Below are 24,074 nucleotides of genomic sequence, written 5' to 3'. Positions count from 1 at the left end.
ACTATTTCGGCACATGTTTGAGTTCATTTGGGGACTAGGTCAGAACCATTTCGGAACTTGCTCATGACGGTTTCAGTAACATTTTGAGATCATTTCTAATCAAGTTTGCGACTTTTTCGGAACCACTTTAGGACAATTTTTGGCCTAGTTCTTTGTCATTTTGGCGTGGTTCAAAGCTAGCCGCGAAGTGACAAGTAATTTTTAAGAAGGAACATAACCGACTTCAATTCCCATTTAATTCAGGAGTACCATTGATTTCTTCATGATCCAATTATCGTATTTAAACCGAATTAGTATGGAAGATACCACGTTTCCTTAAAAAAAAGAGCTATCGAAATCGGTTAATGTGATCCAAATTTATGCGGTATTATACATAAAAAAAAAAAATATTCCGAAGAGTTGATAACATTCTCCTTTTTTGAATTCGGTTAAAAGAAACTCTTCTTAATTGTAATTCCATATTATTAAATTTAATAGTGGCCCCTGAGGCGACCACCGTTGTCGAGTAGTTAGAGCTGTAAACTGCGAACAATGTTTAGGAGATTTTATCGGTAAATCCATGTCATTCTGGTACGTAGAAGCAACTGCTGCAGTTTTTAATAGAGTTCCACAGACGTAGGGACCGGAACAGGTGTCCGCTGGCGGCAGAATCCTCGCCTAGGCATGTTACAAGGTATCTATACGAACTCACGGACGAGGTCCATAGGTTTATAAAACAACCACTGGACCCGACAGAGTACAAATAGGTATTCACAGGAAGTCGGTCTCAAGTTAGACCAAACTTTCGACCTGTGTTGGCGTTTTAGGAACACAACCACCCGACGTGAACGATTCAGGACGTCACCGTCCTCGAGAGACTCATACTACTTACATTACCACAACTCCGCTTTGAATACTGCAAAACGTTAAACTGCTACCTGAGAAGGATAGTAGAGTTCTATCCGTTAGACTCAGAGGTGCCCAACATATGTATGTCCGGCATGTCATCCAATGACACGACAAACCGTTTCAACTAACGCTACTCTCCCTATGGTCCAACTCAGTCGGAGTGGTACATTTCCTGGGCCTGCCGTTAAGTAAACTTGACGACAGCGACCAGAAGACAAGCCAATCAAGGAAGGGCTAAGTAAGCCACAACAACAACAACAACAAAAACAGCTGTAAATTTTCATACAGTAGGTCCCCGGGCTCGAGGACAAGTCAGCGCAGAATGGTTTCGTTCGTCATTTTCTATTTTGAGCTTTTAATTAGGTAACCTCATATATTTAAGTGCGAATATAACGGGTTAATTATGAACAGGAGTATCACTTTGGGAAAGTTCGATGACAAATCTTTCCATTATTCTGTGACTGGTCAGAGTCCCCAAAAAATATGAAAGCTGTGCTTTTGCAGACATATTTTGATCGGCCTCGATTGAACCTCGGCCAGACGGATCTTGCAAATGCCAAACGCGCATGTCGCTGAGGTGATTTGAGCCCCATCTGAGCACGAGTGAAGCACAGGTCGTCTGTGATGCTTCCACCCGCATCCTCTCCGCCGATTTTTTTAACCGAGAAAATTGTTTAATTCGTACTAAAGTAAAACCTCTCCGTTAAATTGAGACTCCTTTAAGACATACATACGTAAGCTCTAAAAATATTGAATGCAAAACATAAACGGCAAAAATAATTTACAGAGGATTCAATTTTCACTCATCTTTTTAAAGTTTCGGAGCATCAGAACACCGACAAGTATTTAAAACAAAGGGAAAAAAAATCACAAAAGACGATCACGAAAAAATCATGAATTTTTGCAAAGTCACACGACATGAGAAAAAATGCACGAAACACGAACAACAATTGCACTAGTGAACGTTGCAATAAACGCTTCGAACGCCTCACACAAACGACGCTCGACCCAGCCACAGTCGCAGGCGAAAAAAGTGGCGTGAGGTTCAAAAAGAACAGCGCGAACAAAAAAAACGAAAGCTTTCTAACCCATTGCCAAAAGTAGAAGTGTGTAAACCATTTTTCTCGCCACCTACGCCAACGGCGCCGCCGCAAAAGAGCAGGGAAAATAGAATCGTAGCGTTGAAGCGCTTCTGCAAGAGTTCAACTCAACTAAAATGGCAAGCAACGGAAAAAACTACGTAATTAAAATAAAAAATAGTACAAAATTTTAACGAAAGCAACAACAACAAACGCAGTGACAACAAAGTACAACAACATGGATGTTGCCAATGTGAGCAAAAGAAGGCAAAATAAAAAATGAAAAAAAGAAACAAACTTGGTGTTGGTAACCGAAAGGCGTAAGCCAAAAGCGTGTATATGAGATTTGTGTTGTGCACTTGTGTGTGCGCCTATGCATTTTTTTAAGCATTTTTAATTTCTTTTTTTCCTCGCGCACAAAATTTTTTCCCGGAAAAAAATGCTTTGAAAAGTGGTTGGGTTGTAGCCAAAAAGGGAATTACAAAAACAACAACAACGGTAAGGCAAACTCCAACTCTAACTCGAACTCGATTTACATACGCACAGCGCAGCAGCCAGCCAGCCAGCCAATAGCCAAAGCTGGAAAAAAATGATTTGCTATTTTTTCTTGCTTCAACTCATCTTTGCGTAGCGATTCTGAAATACAAATCTGCTCAAAAAAAAAAACAAAAAAAAAATCAAAAAAAAAAACCAAGCAAAGTAGAGAGCATACGCCGTAGCAAATCGGCTGAATTTTTTGCTCGCTCGTTCATTTTTTGAACCCCTTAGCCGCCTTAGCTGCCGCTACAGCAAGCACTACCTACTTCGTCGCGCTTTTGACCAACACTTCATGCAATTTTTATGATTTTTCTATGCGTTTGTTTTTCGTCTACTCTTTCTTATTTTTTGCTTTACTCTCAGCGCCTCTTACTCCCCAACCCCCCCTCTACCCTCTCCTATCCTACCTACCTACTATGCCGATTGTAGCTGAAGTGCTATGTACTAGTATCTATGACCACTGGACGGCGACCCGCATCAACGCTAAGCTGCTGCCTTTCATCCTTTCTCCACCGCATGCAATTCCACTATTTCCACTTTCCCTCATCGATGCGCTCCTCCTTTGGGCAAGCTAACGCCTGCTCACCCTCTCCGGCGTGCGCGTTGTGACCAGAGTTGCCACTTTGGTAAATTGTTACCAAAATTGGTAGAAAAAATTTGGGTTGGTAAAAAGGTAAATTTTTTCTCATTTGGTAGATTTTTGATGAACTTTCCCTTCCCGATTTATTTTTCGTAGTTATCTTTAAATATATTATAAATTTCTTTGCATACTTTTTATATAATTACAGACGTATAAATGTATATCGATATAAGGCGAACATGTCGCGCTCCATTCAAAACTAATTCTACTGGAATCCCGAGGAGCTTTTGATTGCCTAAATATTTTAAATGATTATTTAAATATAAAGAAAAACTTCACAGGTATGTAATTACGTACCATGATTGTTCGCAACACGAATTAAATCAACGCCACTTTTTATCAATGGAAAAAAATAAAAAAAATCAATGAGAATTTTAAGCAGCACATTTTTGGCTATACTCAAATAGTATTTGCTTTAATTCTCCATACCTCAAATTATTCTAAAAATCCTGAGTAAAAAATTCGAAATTTATACGAAAATTTTTGGAATTTTTCTATATGTTGTATATAGTTTGAATCCTCGATTTTTATGGATTTAGTTAAAGCAACAAAAAAAATTTACCCGAAAAATATTGCGAATATTTAAAAAAATCACTTTTTTGAGTCACTGTATTTGTCTATAATAACTCGAGTTCAAGTTTTTCAAATAATAAAGTTTCATTGTTGCCTTTAGTTTCATCACTTCCGCTTTTGGTTGAAGGAAACTGAGAATATGCCAATAATACGACCCAAATACCGTATAACTAGTTAAATAAAAAGTTCTTAAAAACAATTTTAATTCTTATTGAAATAACTAAAAATAAAAAATAAAAAAACCATGGTTTTAATTAAAATAAATAAAAAAATAATAAAACTATAGTTTTTATTAAAATAATTATAAAAAAGTTATTGGTAGATATTTCCCACATTTGGTAGATTTTTTTCAAGTCGATGGTAAATATTTTTTTTCGTCAGAGGCAACCCTGGTTGGGACTAACACAGTGACTTTGGTGTCGGCATTGGCGCGCTCAGGCAGTTAGTAGTCCCCTTTGAAGAGGTGTTGGTTTGGCGATGGTAGTAGTGGTAGTAGTGGTAGTACTAAAAACAGTTCCTTTCTATGTGCTTACATATGTATGTATGTGTGTGTAGGAGGTCTCTAGGCAGCTAGGCGGAGCAGCAACAGCCGTTGGTATTCGCGCGAAAAACGAGCGTAGCATACAAAGCAGAAAAAAATTAGGCAAACTACAAAACAAATTTTTTCGTTTCACCGCGTTGTCCTTCCTGCTCTTAGTCGTTTACAATTTTTTAACGAAGCCTTTGCCTTGCCGAGTAACGGGTTACTACGTAGTTAAGAAGGTGTGCAGAGAGGAGAGGCGTGCAAGGTTGTGGAAGCTGTAAAAGAGTTGTTAGCTGGCGGCCGCAAAAGGCAATGGTGGTGGTGGCAATGGCGACGACTCGGCCGGAGAATGGCAGGCGTTGTAACTGTGGCAGCGGCCGATTCGTAACTATGTAACCAGCGCGCAACATCATCCCCTTCCTGGCTTCTGCCATTTAAGGCCATTCGTGTTGGCTTAGTCAGCGGACTAGTCTTCTACACTTTACCGCAGTTTTTGTGGCTTTTTTGAGTTTTTATACCCAACTGCTAGTGGCATAAGGAAGTAAAATGTCGCTGGTAGAAAGAAGGTAATTAGTTGGCCTACATGGATGGCGCCCCATTTGAAGCTATCAACAAATTCTAGGACTCTGAGTTAGGTCTTGTAGGACTGAAGTTTGAGTACATAGTAATAATATCTCTGCACTCATGTACATATACGGCGGTAGACGGTGGGCCAGAAGACAGAAAAAGTGGCCAAATTTGTTGCTTGGCTAGTTGAACGTGGAAAAAATCAGAAAAGATATTTTTATGGTGTAGCTTATTATCTAAGGTATCAAAATCCGTGCATCGCAAAGTACCAGGTGTCCAAAAATTATAATAAATCCGAGAAGGCATGTTTTTTTAAGTTTTTATATCCGTAAACGTAAACAACTCAACGGATTTATTCTATTTTCTCCCCTTCTGCTTAGTATTCTCTGTAGAAAGTTTCAGGAAAAAAAATTTAAAAAACAGGATTGCCAGATATATGAAAATTTATAACTATTCAAAAGCTCCACAGCATACTTCAATTTCTATATTAAAACAAAAACCGTTTGAAGAGATAGAAAGGAATATTTTGGAATGTTGTTGCCATCTAAAAAGTTACAATTACGTTTATTAAAAAAATGTATGCTTATTTAATATCACAATAAGGGTATAAAACGGAAAGTGTTTGAACAAGCTTCAACACTAACATGTTTTTGAGTAGGGTTGCCTATCTATCAACTAAGGCTAAAGAAATGGAAATACGAATTTAATTGAACAATTTTAAGTGGTTCATTTTATGATAAATTGTTTTAGAAAATTAATTAGTGTGACTAAAATTTATTATTGGATTTAAAAAATTTTTTCAAAATTTAAAATTTAAATTTCGACACTTGCAGCACCCAGGAAATAAAAGGCCCCGCCTTTTTGTTTCTTTATTTTTTATTAATTTTTTTTATTTGTACTGTTTTTTATTATTATTATTTTTTAATAAGTTAATTAACGGAAGAAAAAATCCAACAACTTAAAAAAAAACAAAAAAGCTTTCATTAATTCCAGTGTAATCTTAGCCGTCGGAAATTTGATTATTTAATTTATTTAATTTTTTAATATTTTTATTAATAGCTCCGAAATATACCAAAAACACGTTTTTCGAAAAAATGTCGAAAACGCTTGTTTGAAAAGCAAATTGGCTTGGACAAATTTGGTTTTACTTACGCGATTACCACAAAATTTGTAGAATAGTGTTATTGATATTTTTGATGCTGGTCTTCATTTTCTCGTCATCAGTTGTCCGTATAACCGTACAAAATTTAGAACGCATTGACTGGTTGAACCTTCAAAACCAGCTTACCCTTATGTAGTTTTCAATTAGTTATCGACACTGCTTTTATTTCGATCAGGAAAGGTTAATTTTAAAATATCGAAGAAAATGCGGAGCAAAGGCAGAACACTTAAGAAAAATCAGTACATTTTTGGGGTTTTCTGTTTTGAGAAACTACGCAGGACAGACCTTCAAATAATAGTACGGTCCTGCAAAAAACAGCAGGGATGGTCATCGTAGATATGACCAGAAAGGAAGGTTACTCATACGCCGTGTATCGTAAAAGTTCATAGACGAACGGACGTTTTCTTGTAAATTTAACAACTAATTACAAAAAGCACAAAATATCAGCCGATTTTTTAAATTTATAAATCCTTACATATCCTTGGCTATAGAATCGTTCGCCATATCTTTTTTTTCAACAGCGGTGGCTAACAGTGGCGATAAAACAAAGAATATTTATCAACATAATTTGTTACAGTACTTTTTCAAAAGACTTATTGATAAAGCTTATTTTTATTTATTTTTCATTATTTTACCCCCTTTGTATTGAATGACCAAAAAGTCTTACAGATAAGCAGCTAAGTCTGACGCAAGTGCAAACGATCCATATCTAAAAGGTGCACCAGGTTTAAAATGTCATAGCAATCGGTTACAGTGGTCAACATTTACATGTACATACATACATAGCTGCTCTTCGCTACACCATTCCTCATTTTCTACTACCTTTTTTTTTAATTTTTACGCCTTATCACGCACCTAACCCACTCCAGCGTCAGCGCATGCACTCAGACTAAGGCTCAGGCTGAACTCAGTCAGCTTCACTCATTTCATTTCATTGCCGCGCTGATGCCTCAAAAGAAAACATGAAACTTTCCCTGAAACATGCAACTATACAGACATACATACATCCATACAGACATATGTACATATCTAAATGCATAAGCATAGCCCCGCTTCCCCCACTTTGCCTACATCTCACTTGGTTTGGACGTTGTGTCCTTTCACCCTTAATTTGCACCTCTCCCCCAGCCTAAGCCTATATTCAACCTTTTCTTTCACTGCGCTCGTTTACCATGGCGCGGTGACCCTCTCAAACTCCACTCCTTCGTTTGATATTTTTTGTTTTTTTTTTTTGGCAGGCAACCTTTTTTTTGTGTAGCTGATGAAAAATTTTTTCGCATTTCTTTTAGAAAATTTTTGTGTTTTGTTCATCGAGCATTCATTTGGTTTTTGGTTTTTGTTTTTTTTTTTTGTGCGCGCCCATCTCCTTGCCGCACATTTTTACCCAACAGAATTTTTTCATTTGTTGCTTTTTGTTGTTTTTGCTATGTGTTTTGCATTTTCGCTGGCAACGCTAACATTTTTTTGCCCGTCTGGTTCTATTGATTTTTTCCAGCAAAGGCATAACATTTTTTTTTTGAAAAACGAACGCAACACAAAAACAAAACAAAACAGCAGAAAAAAAGGCTAGAATGGTGCATGCAACAACAACAATGAAAAATGCTAGTAGCAAACACGAAAGCGTGGTCGACAACATCAGCTACTACATACAACTGCACCAGCAGGCAGCAACAGCAAAAACAACAACAACAACAACGAAAACGATAGCCACAAATACTACGGTCGCTATCAAATACATGTCTGTCAGCTGGCTGTAGCCACAACAACAAAAGCCGTTTCCACTACCTCGTGCTGTTGTTGTTGTTGTAGTTGCTGTGCGGCATTCTGTAGGTTTGAGGTTAGAATTTGAATTTTTTCCGCCACCCTCTCACTCCAACACCTCCAGCGCGCGCGTTCATTCTCTTTTTCTATATATCTCTCACTCTCTCTCTCTCTATCTCTCTGTCACCCTCCTCTCCATCTCTGTCACGTTCGTTGGCCAGGCCGGTCGCTTTATTTGCAATTGCATAAAAGTTTTGTGAAAAATTCAACGGAAAACAAAAATTTAACACATTCAGCACTTTAATGTATTGGAAATTGGCGGTTTTTGTGGCCTCGTTGCCCACGGTGGACCAGGCGAATATTTCGCGGTAGTTGGTAAGTGTGATTTTTTTGTCCTTTCGTTTTTTTTCAACAACCGGATTTCAACGCATCGTTGCATACTTTTAGGTGTGAGCAACGCCTACATTTGCACGTCTCTGTGCATTTATGCAAGGTTGTGTAGATTTTTTGAACTGAAATGCTCCGAGGAGCTCGAGATGTAAAGCTAACGTAAAAATGGAGACGTCCTTAGTATAAGAGCAATTTAAAATTTAACTTAAACGATTTTAAGAAGCGCCGGCAAAGTTTTATTAAAGATAAGCTTTTATTGTCAGGGGCCAGTGCTGTCAGTGATAAAAAAAGTTCAGCATTGGTCTATAAATTAGGACTCTACGTGAAACACAAATCAGTAATATTTAACATCACAAATTTAAAAAAAAAAATTATTTTTAAGCAAAAACCAAAACCCACTTCAATTCCCATATAAAAATTTAAGATTATCGTTAATTCGATTCGAGATCCAATGATCGGATCTAAACCAAATTAGTATGGTAGGACCTTTGAGGAAACACCTTTCCTGGAAAAAATTGGAATTGTAGAAATCGGTTAACGTGGTCCAAAGTTATGCGGTAATATACATAAAAAAAAAACAAAAAAAATATAATATAAGTCGGTTAATAAAAATCACAAAGTAAAACTTCTCGTCACCAAAAAAAAGAAGTTGTTTTTCCCTGAATTTTTTCGTTAAAAAAATCGAATAAAAAAACTTTTATTTACACCACTTTTCTATAAATGCACTAAAAAGTTTTAATTTTAAATCTCATAAATTTTAAATTCAAAACTTATAAAGGAAAATTCAATGGGTCGTGAAAAAATTATTTTATTCTTTTTAGTCCATAAAACATAATTTTCATTTAATTTTTAAGTTTCTAAACGAAAAAATTCGAGAAAAAGCAAAAAACCTTTTTTTTACTGAAGGGAGCTTTTACTCTGTGCTTTTTTTTTAAATTTATGGTGTAAAAAGCGGCACAAACAAGAAGGCGAGTTGATATAAACGTGGTTAAAAAAGCTCAACACGCGAACAAAACGGGGTCTATCGCCGGTTTAGATCAGTGATGACTATGGAGACTCTTTATTTTGTGCTAGAATAGGGAGGTAACCTCTCCTAGTCATCACGAAATACCTACTGGCCTTCCTGCTTCGTCGAAAAATATGTCAAAGAAAATTGTATTGCGAAATACTTATATCAAAGCGCATACCTAAATTATCTCAACATTTTTTGCCGTTTTATGTATTTTTTCCGGCATATTTTCAGACGAAGATGTTACGACAGTAGTCATTTCAGCAATTCGTCTGGTTATTTGATGGGAATAGAGCTTTTAACCAGTCATGACTATTTCACACCTGCCACCAGAGAGAGCTTTTACCCAGTGCACGTTATTTATAAACTTTATAGAGACAGCTCTAAAAAGCTTCTTCCGCGATATATACATATATACTTTGGCATGCAACGTTTTAAAGCCGTTTATAGATTTATATGGACGCGCATAGAGTGAAAGCTCTCTCTGATCACCACGGGACTAAGTATGCAACACATTTATAGTAACCAAATTCACTGATAAAAAATTTGTACAAATTTTATGGCCTTATTCATAAAAAATAAAATAGCTTTAACTACCTCTATAAAGTGACATTTTCATAAAAATTTTCGATTTATAAAGCAGTTAAAGCCTTCTTTATTTTTTATGAATATGGGCGCTTCTGTGTTAAACCTATGAAAAGCTTCAAAAGGCTTCAATCACGGCATATGCTTCGATCGTCACAGGTATAAGTATACATGTATAAGTACATACTTATACAAAATAAATAGAAAGCTTAAAAAGCTCTTTTAAAGCCCGCAAGCCCGTATCCATCATTGACCAGTTCACCCTTGCACTGGAGAACAATTTGTGTATATGTATGTATGTATTTATTAAATTCAGAGTTAGAAGACGAAGAGTAACTCAGACGAATTTTTGAGGTCAATGAGATTTTCATATTTTACCTTACCTTACTTCTCTAAAAAGTTGGTTGGTTTGCCATATTGTTAACAATCGTTAGGGTAATTTAAGCCAAATACTCGACCAGCGACATGACGGCTTTGATAAGTTTCTGTATCAAGCTGAGAACGGCTGAGTTCGGAAATATTCTGCAGGAGTGGTTGGCGAAGTGTATTTAGCCTGATTCTTGCAAAAACATATCGGACAAAAATTCAACTGCCTCATTCTGGCAGCTGCGGAAGAGCCTGTCGAAAGGTAAACGAATTTATGTGGTAGGGCAGTGGTGTGTTTTTGGCTGTTTCCTTCCTCATTCCTTCCACAACCCTGATTATATATACGGTCCCGCAGGCGAAATATGCCATTGCTTCAAATTGAAAGATCCCATCACCTAAGCCGCATTTTCGCCAAATTCAATGCTGCTCGGGAATATCGTGCTGTATTTGAAGTTGGACTAGGCCTTTGGGCTGAGATAGTGGGTGGGCAGCGTCTTCACATCGAATGGCAGCTTCGTGAATATTGAATATGTGTTCAGTAAACAGCAGCCCGAGAAAATTAAGGAGGTACTGTTGACACTTTGAAGTTATGCAGTGCGTCGTTCCTCTCTTTAAAAGTCCACGAGTTCATCTTAAAGCTAGTGTGGGTCTGACTGCCTTCAGCTTTTAATACACATCGCAACCAGCCAACGGGTTTACCTCATTTCTCGCCAGTCAAGGGGCTCCACTGTCCCAGTACAGTTAATCGGTCTGCCATCGAGCTCCGTTAAATAAATTTGTTATATCTGGATAATGAAGGAAGCGCAAAAATGATGGACGAATGTGGAAGGTTAACTTGAAATTGCTTTATTTTGGTCAGTGCAGGCTGTACCAGGAGAAATAGAAAACAGCAGAACACATAATGTGCCACTGTTCAGACTTCTCACTCATCCAAATTCATTCTGCACAATGATGCGCCTAAAAGCAAACTTCCAAAACTCTACAATTCTCATTCATGTCATAGACACTAGTTAATAATCAGTGCACTTAGTCAAGTGATAAACGACGCACTAAATGTCCAGTCAATCGGCTTTCAATTTTCCATTCTCCTACTCTTACTACTCATACAAAAAAAAAAAAAGATAATAAAATGTCATGTCCTTAACTACTCAGAGCTTACAGACCAACTCTTCTTGTGCGAAATTCATTAACTTCAAATGCTCTGCGCCGGAAAGTCGAAACGTTCAACGGAATCAATAAACATACATACATATGTATGTATGTAAATAGGCAGTTACTTCAACTCAGTTACCGTTCTTCTGTAAATGGAGACAATGCCGCGCTCTTTCACCCTATCTCTCTCGCACTCCCTTTTGAATTTCATTCCACTTTTTTTGGTCAATTTCAACCTTTCAACCTTCTATTGCGTTGTCTTCGTAACATTTTTTAAGCTCAGCTGCATACAACGCCACAAATAAAAATAATAAACGGAAATGAGTCGCGAGTACAGAAGAAGTCCGTTACAAGCAGTTGAATAGATTTGTAATGGCGTGCATTGGTGTCCATGGAGTCCATGGAGTAAATCTATCTCCATTTAACTCAATCAATAATTTCGGACAACCAAAAAAAACCGTAGGTATGACATTTTGAGAAAAAGTTCAAAAATAATAATGAGGATACAATTAAAAGGATGTAAAGATAAACGAAGAAAGAAGTTAAAAATAGTAGTAGGAAGTATGAATAGCTTATCGGAACACATAGGCTATGCGAAAAGATATCATATCAAGTATATAACTGAGATTACAAAATTTTAAACCAAAAATTTACTTAATTAAAAATATAAGAATAGGACAAAATACTAGCTGATGAAAATTGGCGAACAAAAATTAAGAAAAAATTTCATAAATTTATAACGCTATGGCTTAATGGGGTATAGGAATCGCTGATTATGAAAAAGTCTTTAAATTTAAAGTGGTTACCCCAATATGGAGGACAAAATTTTAAGAATTTTCACAAAATCTATTAAAGTATTTTGTGCTTTTGGATAAAAATTGACATTTTAATTATCGCGAAATTTATCATTATTTAACACTTCGTTTGAATAATATTTGGCTTTTGGATAGGTAGCAACCTTTCGAACAAATTTCATAAAAATAGCTTTCTCAGACACTCTTTTGTTTGGTAACTCGTAGTATTTAATTTAATTCTAATATTTCTAGTTTTAGCTTTTTAAAAATAAAAATAAAAATAAAATAAAAAAATATTTGTAAATCAAAGACTTCTCAAATACCTTTCGTTTGATACCCACATTGTAATATTTTGTTTATCTTATCGATTTCATTACCTAAATTAAATTTTTCATAGAGTTGGCAAAACCCTTCAAAAAAATTTTAGAAACTAAGCTTTCTTAAACCACTGTAGTTTTCACCCATATTGTAATATTTCATTTACCTTCTCAATTTAATCGAATTTGTCACACAGGTGGCAACCTTTTCCAAAAATATTTGGAAACTAAGCTTTTTTAAAACTTTTTAGTTTGATGTACAAATTAAAAAATTTCAGTTATATTTTCAATTTAATTGAATCGAATTTTTCCAACATTTGGCAACCTTCTTCGAAAAGTAAGTTCTCTTAAATTTTCCTCATCTTTATTTTTACAAAAGAAAACAAACATGAATGAGCACAATTTTGTTGGTTTTTTTAGGAAAATTTCTTTATCTGTTATAATATTTTTAACCGGCCTCAAGAAGAAGGAGAATCTTATCAATTCGTTGGAATATTTGTGTCTTTGATCTTCAACCATGACAATGCAGGTCTTGAGAGCTTTCACAGCTAAATACTTTATCAACGAAGGCATATTTAGAAAAAAAGAATTCGGTGGCAGGTCACATACAATACCTAATACCGCTCTTTTTTCGACTTGAGACCCATTTGATCAGTGTGTATAAACTATTTTCAAGGGATAAATAAATGAAAAGAGAAAACTAATCTGCATTGAATAGCATGAAATGCATGAGTAGTAGTGAATTTCAAATCATGTTTCCATATCCAGGACTTAGACATGCATCCAGCCAAGGGAAACGCATTCAAATACAATGCCTGCACATACATACATACATATGCATGTACATATTTGCACCTTTAGGTATGTACAGAATGTCAATACTGAAATAGAGAACGCACAAAAATAGCAGGCAGCCTGCAGCTAAAGCAAAAACGTAAGCATAAAAAGTTGTTTACATCCTTGAAGACGTCAGCAACAGGAGTTTCGCACACACACACACACGCACTAAAGTAGTTACACTTGCAGTTCTGGGTATGTATTAGAAAAAATGCAAACAAGTGAGAAAAAAAACGCAATTTTTTCCGAAGTAAAGTTACATTAAGAAGCAGATGTGGAGCGAAAATGCATGAGAGAGCACAGCTGTATAGAAGAAAGAAGAAAAAGGGTTGAGTTGGATTGAGTAAGCAATATAGGGAGACGAAAGTTATGGAAAGGAGCAAAATAAAAAAAAGTAGAGAATCCTTGGGATATAAGTGTGCGTGGGGTTGAGGTGGTAAGAGTAATACATAATACATTTGTACGTATACACATACATCCATACATAGTAGCAAGAAGAAGGCTTTGCGAAGTAAAAAATAACACCGTGCAGCAGTCAATTTTACACACACACACAAAAAATCAATAAACTCGCGAAACTACGGAAAAGCTTGTGAACCCAACCACGGCAAAACCTAGGATACGATCCACTCAAGCAATTCAGGGGAGGCAGTGGTTAATTTAAGCGCCTTTTCGACTCTTAGCCGCATAGCTGTTCCCTGGTGGTGGAACAAGGAGCTTCATAAGTAGAGGGGTGAGCCGGCAAAAACTAACTCGCTCTGCGAATAGGACCTCTTTTAAAGAATACTGCAGCGGAATTGAAGCCTTGGGTGAAACAACTAGGCTGGTAAAAGTTCTGAAGAAGGACAGAAGGAATAAACCACAAATCTGGATTTACTCAAAACGCCTGATGGCTCTTGAATTAAGACTCCATCTAGAGAAGCTACAAGCCTATTACCTTGAAATCCTTCACGCTAAAATATCTGGAAATATTGGTGGAGTTGTACAGAGAGTTCTAAAACTGAATCTGTGTCAGCATCTGGGGACTTTATCGAAGATAATGGGGATAAGCTTCACTTTTATCTTGGCGATTACGCTTCAGTGTTCCTAGCTGTGGTATATGCAATTTTCACAAGGCCATGAACTACTTGGTAGAGAGTAGGTCTGGGGGGAGGAGTTTACGTGTCTGCACTGACAGCCAAACTGCACTTAAGGCATTGGGCCAGCCCTCTAAGTTCTTCCGAACTAGTTCGGCAATGCAAATCTCGACTTAATCATGTTGGTAAACATAAAGAGCTGGCTTTACTCTGGCATTGATTATTGATTTTGTCATGTGTTTTGAATTTTTTTTTTGGTTTTTGTCGCACGGTGTAATAAATGTAAACATTGTACGCTCAATTCCAAAAAATGGAAGTGGAAACAGCGAGCAGGGAAGAAGAAATTTTGACTGCGATGTGAGCAGATAAACTTGCAGTGTTGTTTTGGTTGTAGTTGCTTTTGTCGATGTTTTTCATTCGGATACTTTCCTCTCCTTTTCTTATGCAAAACATGAATATTGGACGGGTCAGTCAAGCGACTGTCGTTGATGCCATAAAAAGGCAACAAAAAAGTTAAGCCAAAGAAAGAAGTAGAAGGAATCAATGAGTTTATGTATATGTATCTACGTAAGTAATTGTGAAGTTTGGTGTGTGCCTACGAAAGCTTAGTTTATTCAAATAGTATGTCTATTAACGCGCCAATATTCAGCCTAGTAAAGGGCTGAATGCTGACAAAAAGGAAGTGCCAAAGCGCATTCGTATAAAAGTGATTCCACGGCTGCAAAAAAAAAGCAAAAAAAAATTACTACAACAAAATTTACGCACATTGAATGTTAGAAAAAAAAAACCAAAAATAAACATCTAAATAAAGATTTTGACATTTAGAGCCACCGGGGCAAAAATCCAGCTGCTCTCGTAACGCCGCCTTATATGAATTCGCCTTTGGGAAGTGCACGCAAATTTTCGATTTTCCTTACTTAAGTCTACTCACCTGCCAGCTTTGCATGTCTTCATTTTAGTAGTAGTTCATTAACTTATGCTTTACAAAAAAAATTTAAATTTTCTTCCATATATTTAAAAAAAAGTATATATTTTTCCCTCTACTCATTTCTGCTTGTCTACACTGGCCGCCTGTCCTTCGTCATTTATGTGGCGCTGAACTTTTTCTTGTATGTAACTAGAAGACGCTGGCGCGTTCGGCACTTAATTTACTTAATTTGCACTTTTGCGCGGAAATCACGAAGCAAAAGCACAGCCGCACACACATTTAACCACACCTTTGCCTGGGCCGAAGTATATTCCAAGGCGCACAAGTGTGGAGGAAAAATAAAATTTGCTAGTTAACGCTGACCAAAGGACAAAGTTTCTGGTATTCTCTTTCCTTTTACACTTTTTTGTTTGTGTGTAAACAACAAAGTTTATACAAAGTGAAAAATATTAAATTAAGAAAGTGTGAATTTTTATTATTTTCAGGGAAATACAATAATAATTTTTTTCTAGTTTTTACGGAAATTTTTAAACACAATAAGCTCGAAAGGCGTTCGTTTTTCTGTAGGACTATATTTGCCTGGGTGTCTTTTAAATCATCTGAAGCAAATAGCATTTTCTCAGTGCATCTGCAAACGGACTTTCCCCTTTCTACCCTAGGGAACCCTTTACATAGATACCAATATGCCTATCTTCCAGGAAGAGCTACTATCCACGCTCTTCAGACACCCCCAAGGAAAATTTAAAAGTCTTTGGATGACAAAGAGGTGGCGGTGGGATATTTCTTGGACGTGGGCGGCGCAGTTGCCGCTGGATAGCAAACGTCCTTAAATCCAGACCCATTACATCCGCTCTGGGGTAGGAAAGAGGAAAGAGTCAAACTCTTAGCCACAAAAGGTTGCTTGCAGGGAGGAATGATATCCCCTCTACTATGGTTCATCGTAGTAAACTAACTAATCTGCCTTCTTAGTGAAAACGACTTGGACATTCGTGACTATGCGTATGACATTGACTGAATATAGTCCCAAATTGGTGCAGTAATAATGGGTTGAACGTTAACCCCAAGAAAACTAGCATAGTAATTTTCTATAGGAAAATGAAAAGAGGCAAATTAATAGAACCATTTCTTCAAGAAGAAAAAATAAACTTCAAATATCTAAGAGTTTTTCTTGATGACAGGCTCTCATGGAATTCGCACCTAGACAAAACTATTCAAAAAGGCCTCTAATACGGCAAACTGAGGCATAATACCTCAACTGGCGAGGTGAATGTATAATGCCATCTCCAAACCCATTCTAATTTATGCTGCGCTCGTCCGGTGGAAGATGGTAGAAATAAATTCCACGCAGGCTGGCAGGCTCTGTAAGCTATAACGTGTCGCCTGCGTGGGCTTCAGTGGAGCGATGAGAGCAACACCAACCGCGGAACTCGAGATGCTTCCTGATCTGCCTCCCCTGCACATTTAGTATATTGACGGCTCCAAGACTGACCAAGGCATCGGAAAAGAAGTTTATGGTACACAATCTGATGGTTCCTTTTCACCAGCATCGGGCACAGGTATTCTGCACAGGGCTTCATAAGCCATGTACAGTTTCGTGGGCTGCCACTGAACTCCCTTAGGCGAAGCTACTATATATGGATGCAGTACGAAACTAACATTCAGGGTATTTCAACAAGAAAGACCGAAGAACTGCTTCACCTCAGTAGGCATGTAGTAAGAATTTTTACAGGTTTTTCTTAATGGGCCGTGTAGGGTAATGAAACACTTGTAAAGCATAGCAGCTGTTAACTCTTGATTAGCGTAAGTTGTGCAAGAGAAGAACAGGAAACAACAGAGCACATTATGTGCCACTGTGAGGCCCTCAGAAGGACCAGACTTCGCTTCCTAGGATCAAAGTAGCTGGAAGCGCATGACATAAATGGCATTCAGCAAAACGACCTCGCGAGGTTTCTTAGCAATACGTAGATCAAAGAAGACCTGTAGTCGAATAGATGTTTGTTACAATAAATCGTTTCGGTCGCGGTGACTAGGTGACCTACTCCCTCATCTAAATCTAATCTAATCTAATAATGGCCATATCGAAATGCTACATTTCCGATCATTTGTGCCAAAAGGTAACATTTTGTTTTTTAACTAGCTTCTATAAACCAAACCTTTCTTATCTTATCTGCTCAAATTAATGTCAGCAGACTGTTAGTGCGGACAATTGTGCATAATGATTTCAATTTATTACCATATACAAGTCAACCAACAAGCAAATTGAAAGCAGCAGACTTGCCGATTTGTTTGGCACATCGCCAGAAGTTCATTCAAGTGTTGAAAGAGGACTTTAATTCTTCTTGAACTGCATTTCTATGTCCGGCGAGGCGCATTTTAGTCTAAAATTTAAGTGATGGGCAAAATTGTATTTACTAAGATTTAAGTAGTAGTTGTAGTAAATACCAAAGTACTATTTACTTAAGTATTTTGGATGTTAGCAAGTACCTAGTACGTTGTTTTCATAGCGTTATATACTAAGGTCGAGACCACGCAATGAGTTGCAAAGCCATAAACGGCTGAGCGGATGAGCGGCGCCATACAGAAATGCCGCAGAGCCGCTCAGAAATTCCGATCAGTGCGTGGCCAATAGTATTTCCTATGTTTTAATTTTAAGTCGCCGAGCCGCTCGCCGCTCATTGCGTGGCCTCGGCCTAAGTCTAAAAGTATTATTTAATTTCACTCAACACCGTAGGTATTTTGAGACTTTATGCTTTTAAAGCGTAAACAGGCAGCAGCGTTGATCCGGATCAACTCGAGAATTAACTGCGGTTGATCGGGATTAAGTCCAAGTTAATCTGGATCAACGCTGCCGTCTGTTTAAGCTTTAACTTCACTAAATACTGCGAACAAAAGTATTTGGAGACTTTGTCTTCACTAAATACTTGATACAACACCACTTAGTACTTATGTCTTGATTAAATACTAGATACTTGCTATTTACTTAGTATAAAAAGAAAGAATTTCGGAATTTTCGAGACTGGTTTAGAATGTCTAGGATTTTCGAGACTATATCGAGATTTTCGAGACTATTTCGGTATTTCGGGGCCACCTCGGCATCTTTGGGGCTGTTTCAGGATTTTAGGTCTTTCGCAATTATCTCGGAATTTTCGAAACTTTTTCGGAGTTTCAGGGACTACTTCGGGATATAGGGAACTACATATTTCAGGATTCTTGGGACTATTTCGGGATTTTCAAGACTATTTCGCGACTACCTCGAAGTTATAAGAATTTTTAAGGTTCTGGGAACTCTTTCAAGAGTTTTGAGGCGATTAATATATCGATAACAATATCGATTAATATGTCGATAACAATACCGATTATTATATCGATAACAACATCAATTAATGTATCAATAAAAATATCGTTAGCCGTGTACCGATAACAATACCGATTAATAAATAGATAAATTATCGATAAATTTATCAGTATCACCTTCGATAAATAAAACGAAATTTCCGAAATAGGCTCGAAAATCACGTAATGAATTCGTGAATCTTTAAAATCCCGAAATAGGTCCCAACTTGGGGTGTGCTGAGTTTAGGTAAGGTGTGATAAGAACGGATGTCACTTAAGTGAAAGTATTTTGCATTTTGAGTACTTTGGACCAGCGTATGCAATGTCTGCTAATTACTTTAATTTTTTAGAATTTGGTATCTAGCAGCTCCTGGACACCTAAGTATTTTTTACTTGAGTATTTAGCAAACTCCTAAATTTCTAAGTTTTTTTACTTGAATATTTAACAACTCCTAAATACCTAAGCATCTTTTACTTGAATATTTAGCCATCCCAAATACTAAGTATTTGAGTATTTAGTACCCAAACTGGTACTAAAAATACAAATGTATTTAGGTATGTCAATTACTGACTGGAACGAAAAGTAAAAATACGGCTTGATGTACCCTCCCCTAGAATTACCATTAAGCACATACTTAGTTACATAGGTTAAGCAGCTATAATCTTATTTACTATATATTCGTTCTAATAAAAGTCGAAGTATTGTGATTTTTCAACTAAATATTACTTTCCTCTTTACATGAATTCGCTGTAAAAATTATTTTAACAATTGCTTCCTACGATGAGTTTCACTAATTGTTTGGCCATAGATGTAAAAATTTTACAGTAAAAAAATTTCCGATTGTATGTACAAATAAATCGAGTGCAGCCCAGCTTCTGAACCATAGCGGCCAGCGAATTTAAATCAAATAAATAACTACAGAATGCATACCCAAATATTCATAGCATAAAAAGGAGGCAAATTTTGTTTTTCGTGTACTTACATCCACATTGCCATTCCACATGTAATGCATGCCAACTGCCGTCGGGTCGTGATGCGTTTGTCCAGTCATATGCTCGGCCATAACGGCACTCATCCAATGCACCAAACCCTGCGTGGGATTTTGCCCCTGAACACCGCCGATAGGCATAGTGGCGGCTACGGCTGCGGCCGCTGTTGCTGCTGCTGCAGCTGCGCTAGCCGCTGTGGGCGAACTGGGCGTCGACGCAGAGGAATGCAAACTCTGATGGGTGTGTGAGTGTTGTTGTTGCGACTGACTCGCAGCTGTGGAGTGATGTTGATGGTGTTGCTGCTGTTGGTGCTGTTGCTGTTGGGACGAAGGTGAGTGTAACGCTGACGCTTGTTGTTGATCGGGTGACTTTAGTGTGCCGTTAAAATTGTGCGCCTCTGCATCACCGACCGTTGCATGCAAATCTATCCCGCCGACGGGTGGCGTTGGTGTGGCAGCACCAGAGGCCGGTTGCAAGGAAAGATGGTTTTGTGATGACTGATTGTTGTTGTTGGTGTTACCGCCAGAGTTGGTAGGTGTTGTTGCTAACGCTTGCGCGGTTGTTGCACTCGCTGCCGCTGGTGGTGTGATGGCCGCTAAGGGCCACGAATAATTGCTGGGTTTCTGTGGACGAGAAGGGGAGAAAGGAGAAATATGAATTTCGAAACATCAAAATTCTACCTAGTTTTTAATTATACTTCATAGTGAAGTGATGCGTAATGGACACACGAGATTTTGGCTTCCAATAACACTAATTTTATATAGCCACTAAAAAATTTATCAAAGTCCTTAAAAGTAGATATTACAAAATTTTGAAACATATTATAAAACTGTTTTTATAATAAGTTTTAAAGGACGGGACTTGTTCAGGGCAATTTCGGGTCTAGTTCGGGGCCATTTTGGGGCTAGTTCGAAACAAATTCCTGAAATAACTCCGAAATTAACCGAAAGTAGTCCCGAAATGTGGTCGAACTAGTTCTGCACTAGCCTCAAAAAGATCCCGAACTCTGCCCAAGATTATACGGAGAAAGTCCTTATCTTTTCCGGAAATGGTCCTGAACAAGCCCCGCCCTTCTTTTGTCATAATTATTATTGAAGGACTTTTATAATATAAGACTCAAAATAGAAGCCTTTGCAAACGATTTTCGCTGACCTTAATACCATGTGTCTCAAAATAATAGTTATCGATGACATTAAACATTTTTATGATTTTTGGTCTCTGGTTATGACACCTAGTCCCAAGATTCGCTCCCGTTAACGTACGATTTTCCACAATCTTCACCACAGTGAATCTCAATAACAGACGTCAGCACTGCAACATTCATTAAACCGATTAGATATGGCCTGATCAAATAACGAAACCCCAAATTGATGATATTTTAATAAACAGAGGACTGAAGATTGACTGCTGCTAAGCTCCACAGGCATCTCTGTACAATGAAGTTCACGCGCTATGAGCGGAAACGAAAATTCGATTCAGAAATGCTGCATCTCAGCGGACACCAAAAAAATATCTTCTAGAAATATACGAGGAAGCAATCGATAACTTTATTTCAAAATGAAAGACGTAACGTTACGCACAGTGTGAGATACTGTCTACCAGGAAAATTCTGGAGGGAGTACTTCTCAAGATTTTCACTGAGATAAAAATCAATCAAAAATTGGTTAATAGTACCAAATTCAAACTTGAAAAGGAATCAAAGTGAATTTTGTTTAATATTAAAAAAATCCACTGTTGATATATTTATTCGATTGTAAGCGCTTCTGTTCTGCACTTCACAGATGCCTTTTCATAGATCGGAGATATACAAACAACAAAAAATTTAAATTTGTATTTATTATTTTGCATGTTGCCGCTGATGAGATTCGAACCAGGACCTTCTGGAAATTCGCAAATAACAATAGGCATCTCTGCACCCTCAGCAACAGATGTTCTATAAACGTGTCCGCAAATGTTCAAGTTTGAATCAATTTTCTTCGTCCTTTGATTTTGTTTTGTCTTTCACTTCACAGGTGCTTTTTGGTAATTAAGAAAACCCAAAAACAAAAATAAAAGAAAAATTATATACCACCTCTGACGGCATTTGAAGCTCAACTTTCTGGAAAAGCTAACAAATAGCGTTTTGGTAAAGCCAGACATACAAACGTGTTTTCAAATATTCAACTTCAAATGGGGGACGATGCTGAAATGACAGTCCTTAGCCAAATACGAATCTAGGTCGTTTCGGTTATGGAGAACCAACCGAAAATGTGACGTGTCCCGACCTTGAAAAATCACCCTTATGCGTCGAAAGAAGTTATAACAACAACAAAACAAAACAACGAAACAAACAACAAAATATGGGTATTCACGATCCGGTGCATACTGTCTAGCGTGGTGCATAGATAGCATGATTGTTGTTGTTTCATGTGAATACCCCAAATATATCTACTTTTTAAAATTAAGCTCTAAGCTCCGCTTCATCTTGATAGGTACTTTTAATTACAAACACTTTTAATCAATAATTTTTCTAATAGATACTCTCATCAACTAACATGATTACTGCCACTTGCGCTGCCATTCGAATCGCCGCCAGTCGCCTCGTCAAGCAGCTCTGCAGCAGCTGTGCTGCGTTGAGCTGCGACCGCCGCCGCCGCCGCAGCAGCAGAGAAGAACAAATTTCGTGGGAATTGTGTGGCATTGGGCGAATGCGAATGTTGCGTATAGCGTTGCCCGATGGCGGCTGACGGCGTGCGCACCTGTTCCTGCTCCAATAGCTTCTGTTGACGCTGATGTTGCTGTTGCTGTAATGCCGCTGCGCTGGCTAGTAAACTTTTGTAGAAATCAGCGGGCATTAAGAATGGCGGCGTCGGCGTTGGCGTCGGCGTCGCAGCTGGCGGTGTTGGCAGCGTACGTGGTACCGATGCTGGTGATGGTGGTGAGGATGAGCCGCTTTTTTGTTGCGTTGTTGGACTTTCGCCTTCAGCGCTGCCACGTCGTTTGTGTCGCTGTGCCGCCAGCTGCTCCACGGCAGCCAACTGTTGCTTTGTTGTGACGTCGCGCCGGCAGGCAACGAGAGACAAAAGCCGCTCTGCTCCAGTACAACGCAAAACGGACGCTGGCGGTGGCGACGCTGAGACGGCGCAACAGTTCATTTCGCAGGGTGACATATTCATTTTAGAGTTTGGCTTGCTTGTGCGCCTTCAAGTATGCAGCAAGTTTCACGCAATTCACAAAAGTAAAACTTTCACTTTCGAGTGGCGCACAAAGTTCGGTGTAGAAAGTTAAAAAGTTTTGCACTCAGAAGTGGTAAGTTTTGTTTTGCAACAATTTATTTTTCTGGCACACTTTTCTTTGTTGCAACTCGTCGCTGATTTTACTTGGCACTTACATACATACATATGTGTATTCGCACTGCTTTTTCTATTTTTATTTTTGTATTTGATTTCATTATTTTCTGTGTGTGCGCTTTATTTACGTTTCCGTTTTGCCTTATTTACTTTTCGTGGTTTGTCGAGTTGAACCTTTTTGCTTTGATTTCCTTTATTTGTTTTGTTATGCCATTCTTTACTTTTCACATAATAAGATACAACACAGAAACATATCCTCTTTGGCGCTGTATTTTAATTATTTAATAATTTTTGTTGGTTTAAATTTTGAAGTTAGCTTTTGCACGAACGATGCTTATTTATTGAATCTTTTTTATCGGTAAATGAAGACCTTAAATTTTATTTGTGTAATTTTTTTTTTAGTTTTTGGTAATTTTCTTAGGAACTCTGAACATTTATTTAGGTATTTTAGGAACCATTGGTTTCTTTTAATCACTTGGTTTTCGAGAATAAATCTCGGTCTAAAATTGTAGCTGCCTTATAGGTTTTGTAGGAACTATTTATAGGCCTTTCTTTGTTTCTTAATTCTTTTGTGGTTTAAATGAATATAAATCAATTTATTTATTGCTGATTTTTGAAGGATAAAAGTTACTTGATTATTGGATAGTTTGGTATTATTTTGTACAGATGTATTCGGCGGTAGAGAAAGTAATTTCAGGCATTCCCCTCTACCGGAATCCGTTGTTAGAATCTTGCATTTTTTTTGTGTTGTACAATGTTGTATAATTTTCCTTTAATTTTATCACACCGAAATTACTTTCTCATTGCTCTTTCGTAGGCGATTTTTTAACTTGAATTTTCAATCTTCGACGAATCATCTCAAATATTGTGACTATGTGGTCCACATTTGTAACTTTTTATCTTTTTCTTTTAATGCTAGTATTTAAAGCTTCATTTCGATTAGAAAATTATGGATATATAGTGCATTTTCTACATTTTCGGATTTAGTTTATTCCTTTATTTGTGTTTTTTTTTTGTAATTTTATGGCCTTGTAACAATTATATTCAACAATTTTTAACGAGCTTGAGGCCGTGAAAGAAGTCTGATGAGGAAATGTGGTGATTTCCGAAATAGCTATCACTTCTACCAATTTTCACATTATTGTTGCTGTTCCACAATAAGTTTTTCATTGAAAACGGCCTCAAGCTCATTAAAAATTGTTGAATATTATTTTATTTTATTTTATTTTATTTTATTT

General features: G+C 37.4%; 1 protein-coding gene across 1 annotated transcript in view; it reads right to left on the bottom strand.

Moving 5' to 3' along the window:
• The window catches only part of LOC118755674 (zinc finger protein rotund-like), a 30,373-nt gene extending 6,532 nt beyond the window's left edge, over positions 1-23,841 (bottom strand). Inside the window, exons 1-2 of the mRNA XM_036490752.1 lie at positions 22,042-23,841; positions 19,501-20,130 (exon numbers count right to left, since the gene is read on the bottom strand). Coding sequence (XP_036346645.1) covers positions 19,501-20,130; positions 22,042-22,662 — 1,251 coding nt within the window. The 5' untranslated portion in view covers positions 22,663-23,841. The remainder of the gene's footprint in view (positions 1-19,500; positions 20,131-22,041) is intronic.
• Between the last annotated feature and the right edge of the window lie 233 nt (positions 23,842-24,074).

The sequence above is a fragment of the Rhagoletis pomonella genome, unplaced genomic scaffold (genome assembly GCF_013731165.1).
Source record: "Rhagoletis pomonella isolate Grant_MI unplaced genomic scaffold, Rhpom_1.0 Rhpom_scaffold_00001, whole genome shotgun sequence".
NCBI lineage: Eukaryota > Metazoa > Arthropoda > Insecta > Diptera > Tephritidae > Rhagoletis > Rhagoletis pomonella.
The sequence above is the reverse complement of the archived record's forward strand: the minus strand, read 5'-3'. Positions and strand labels throughout refer to the sequence as shown.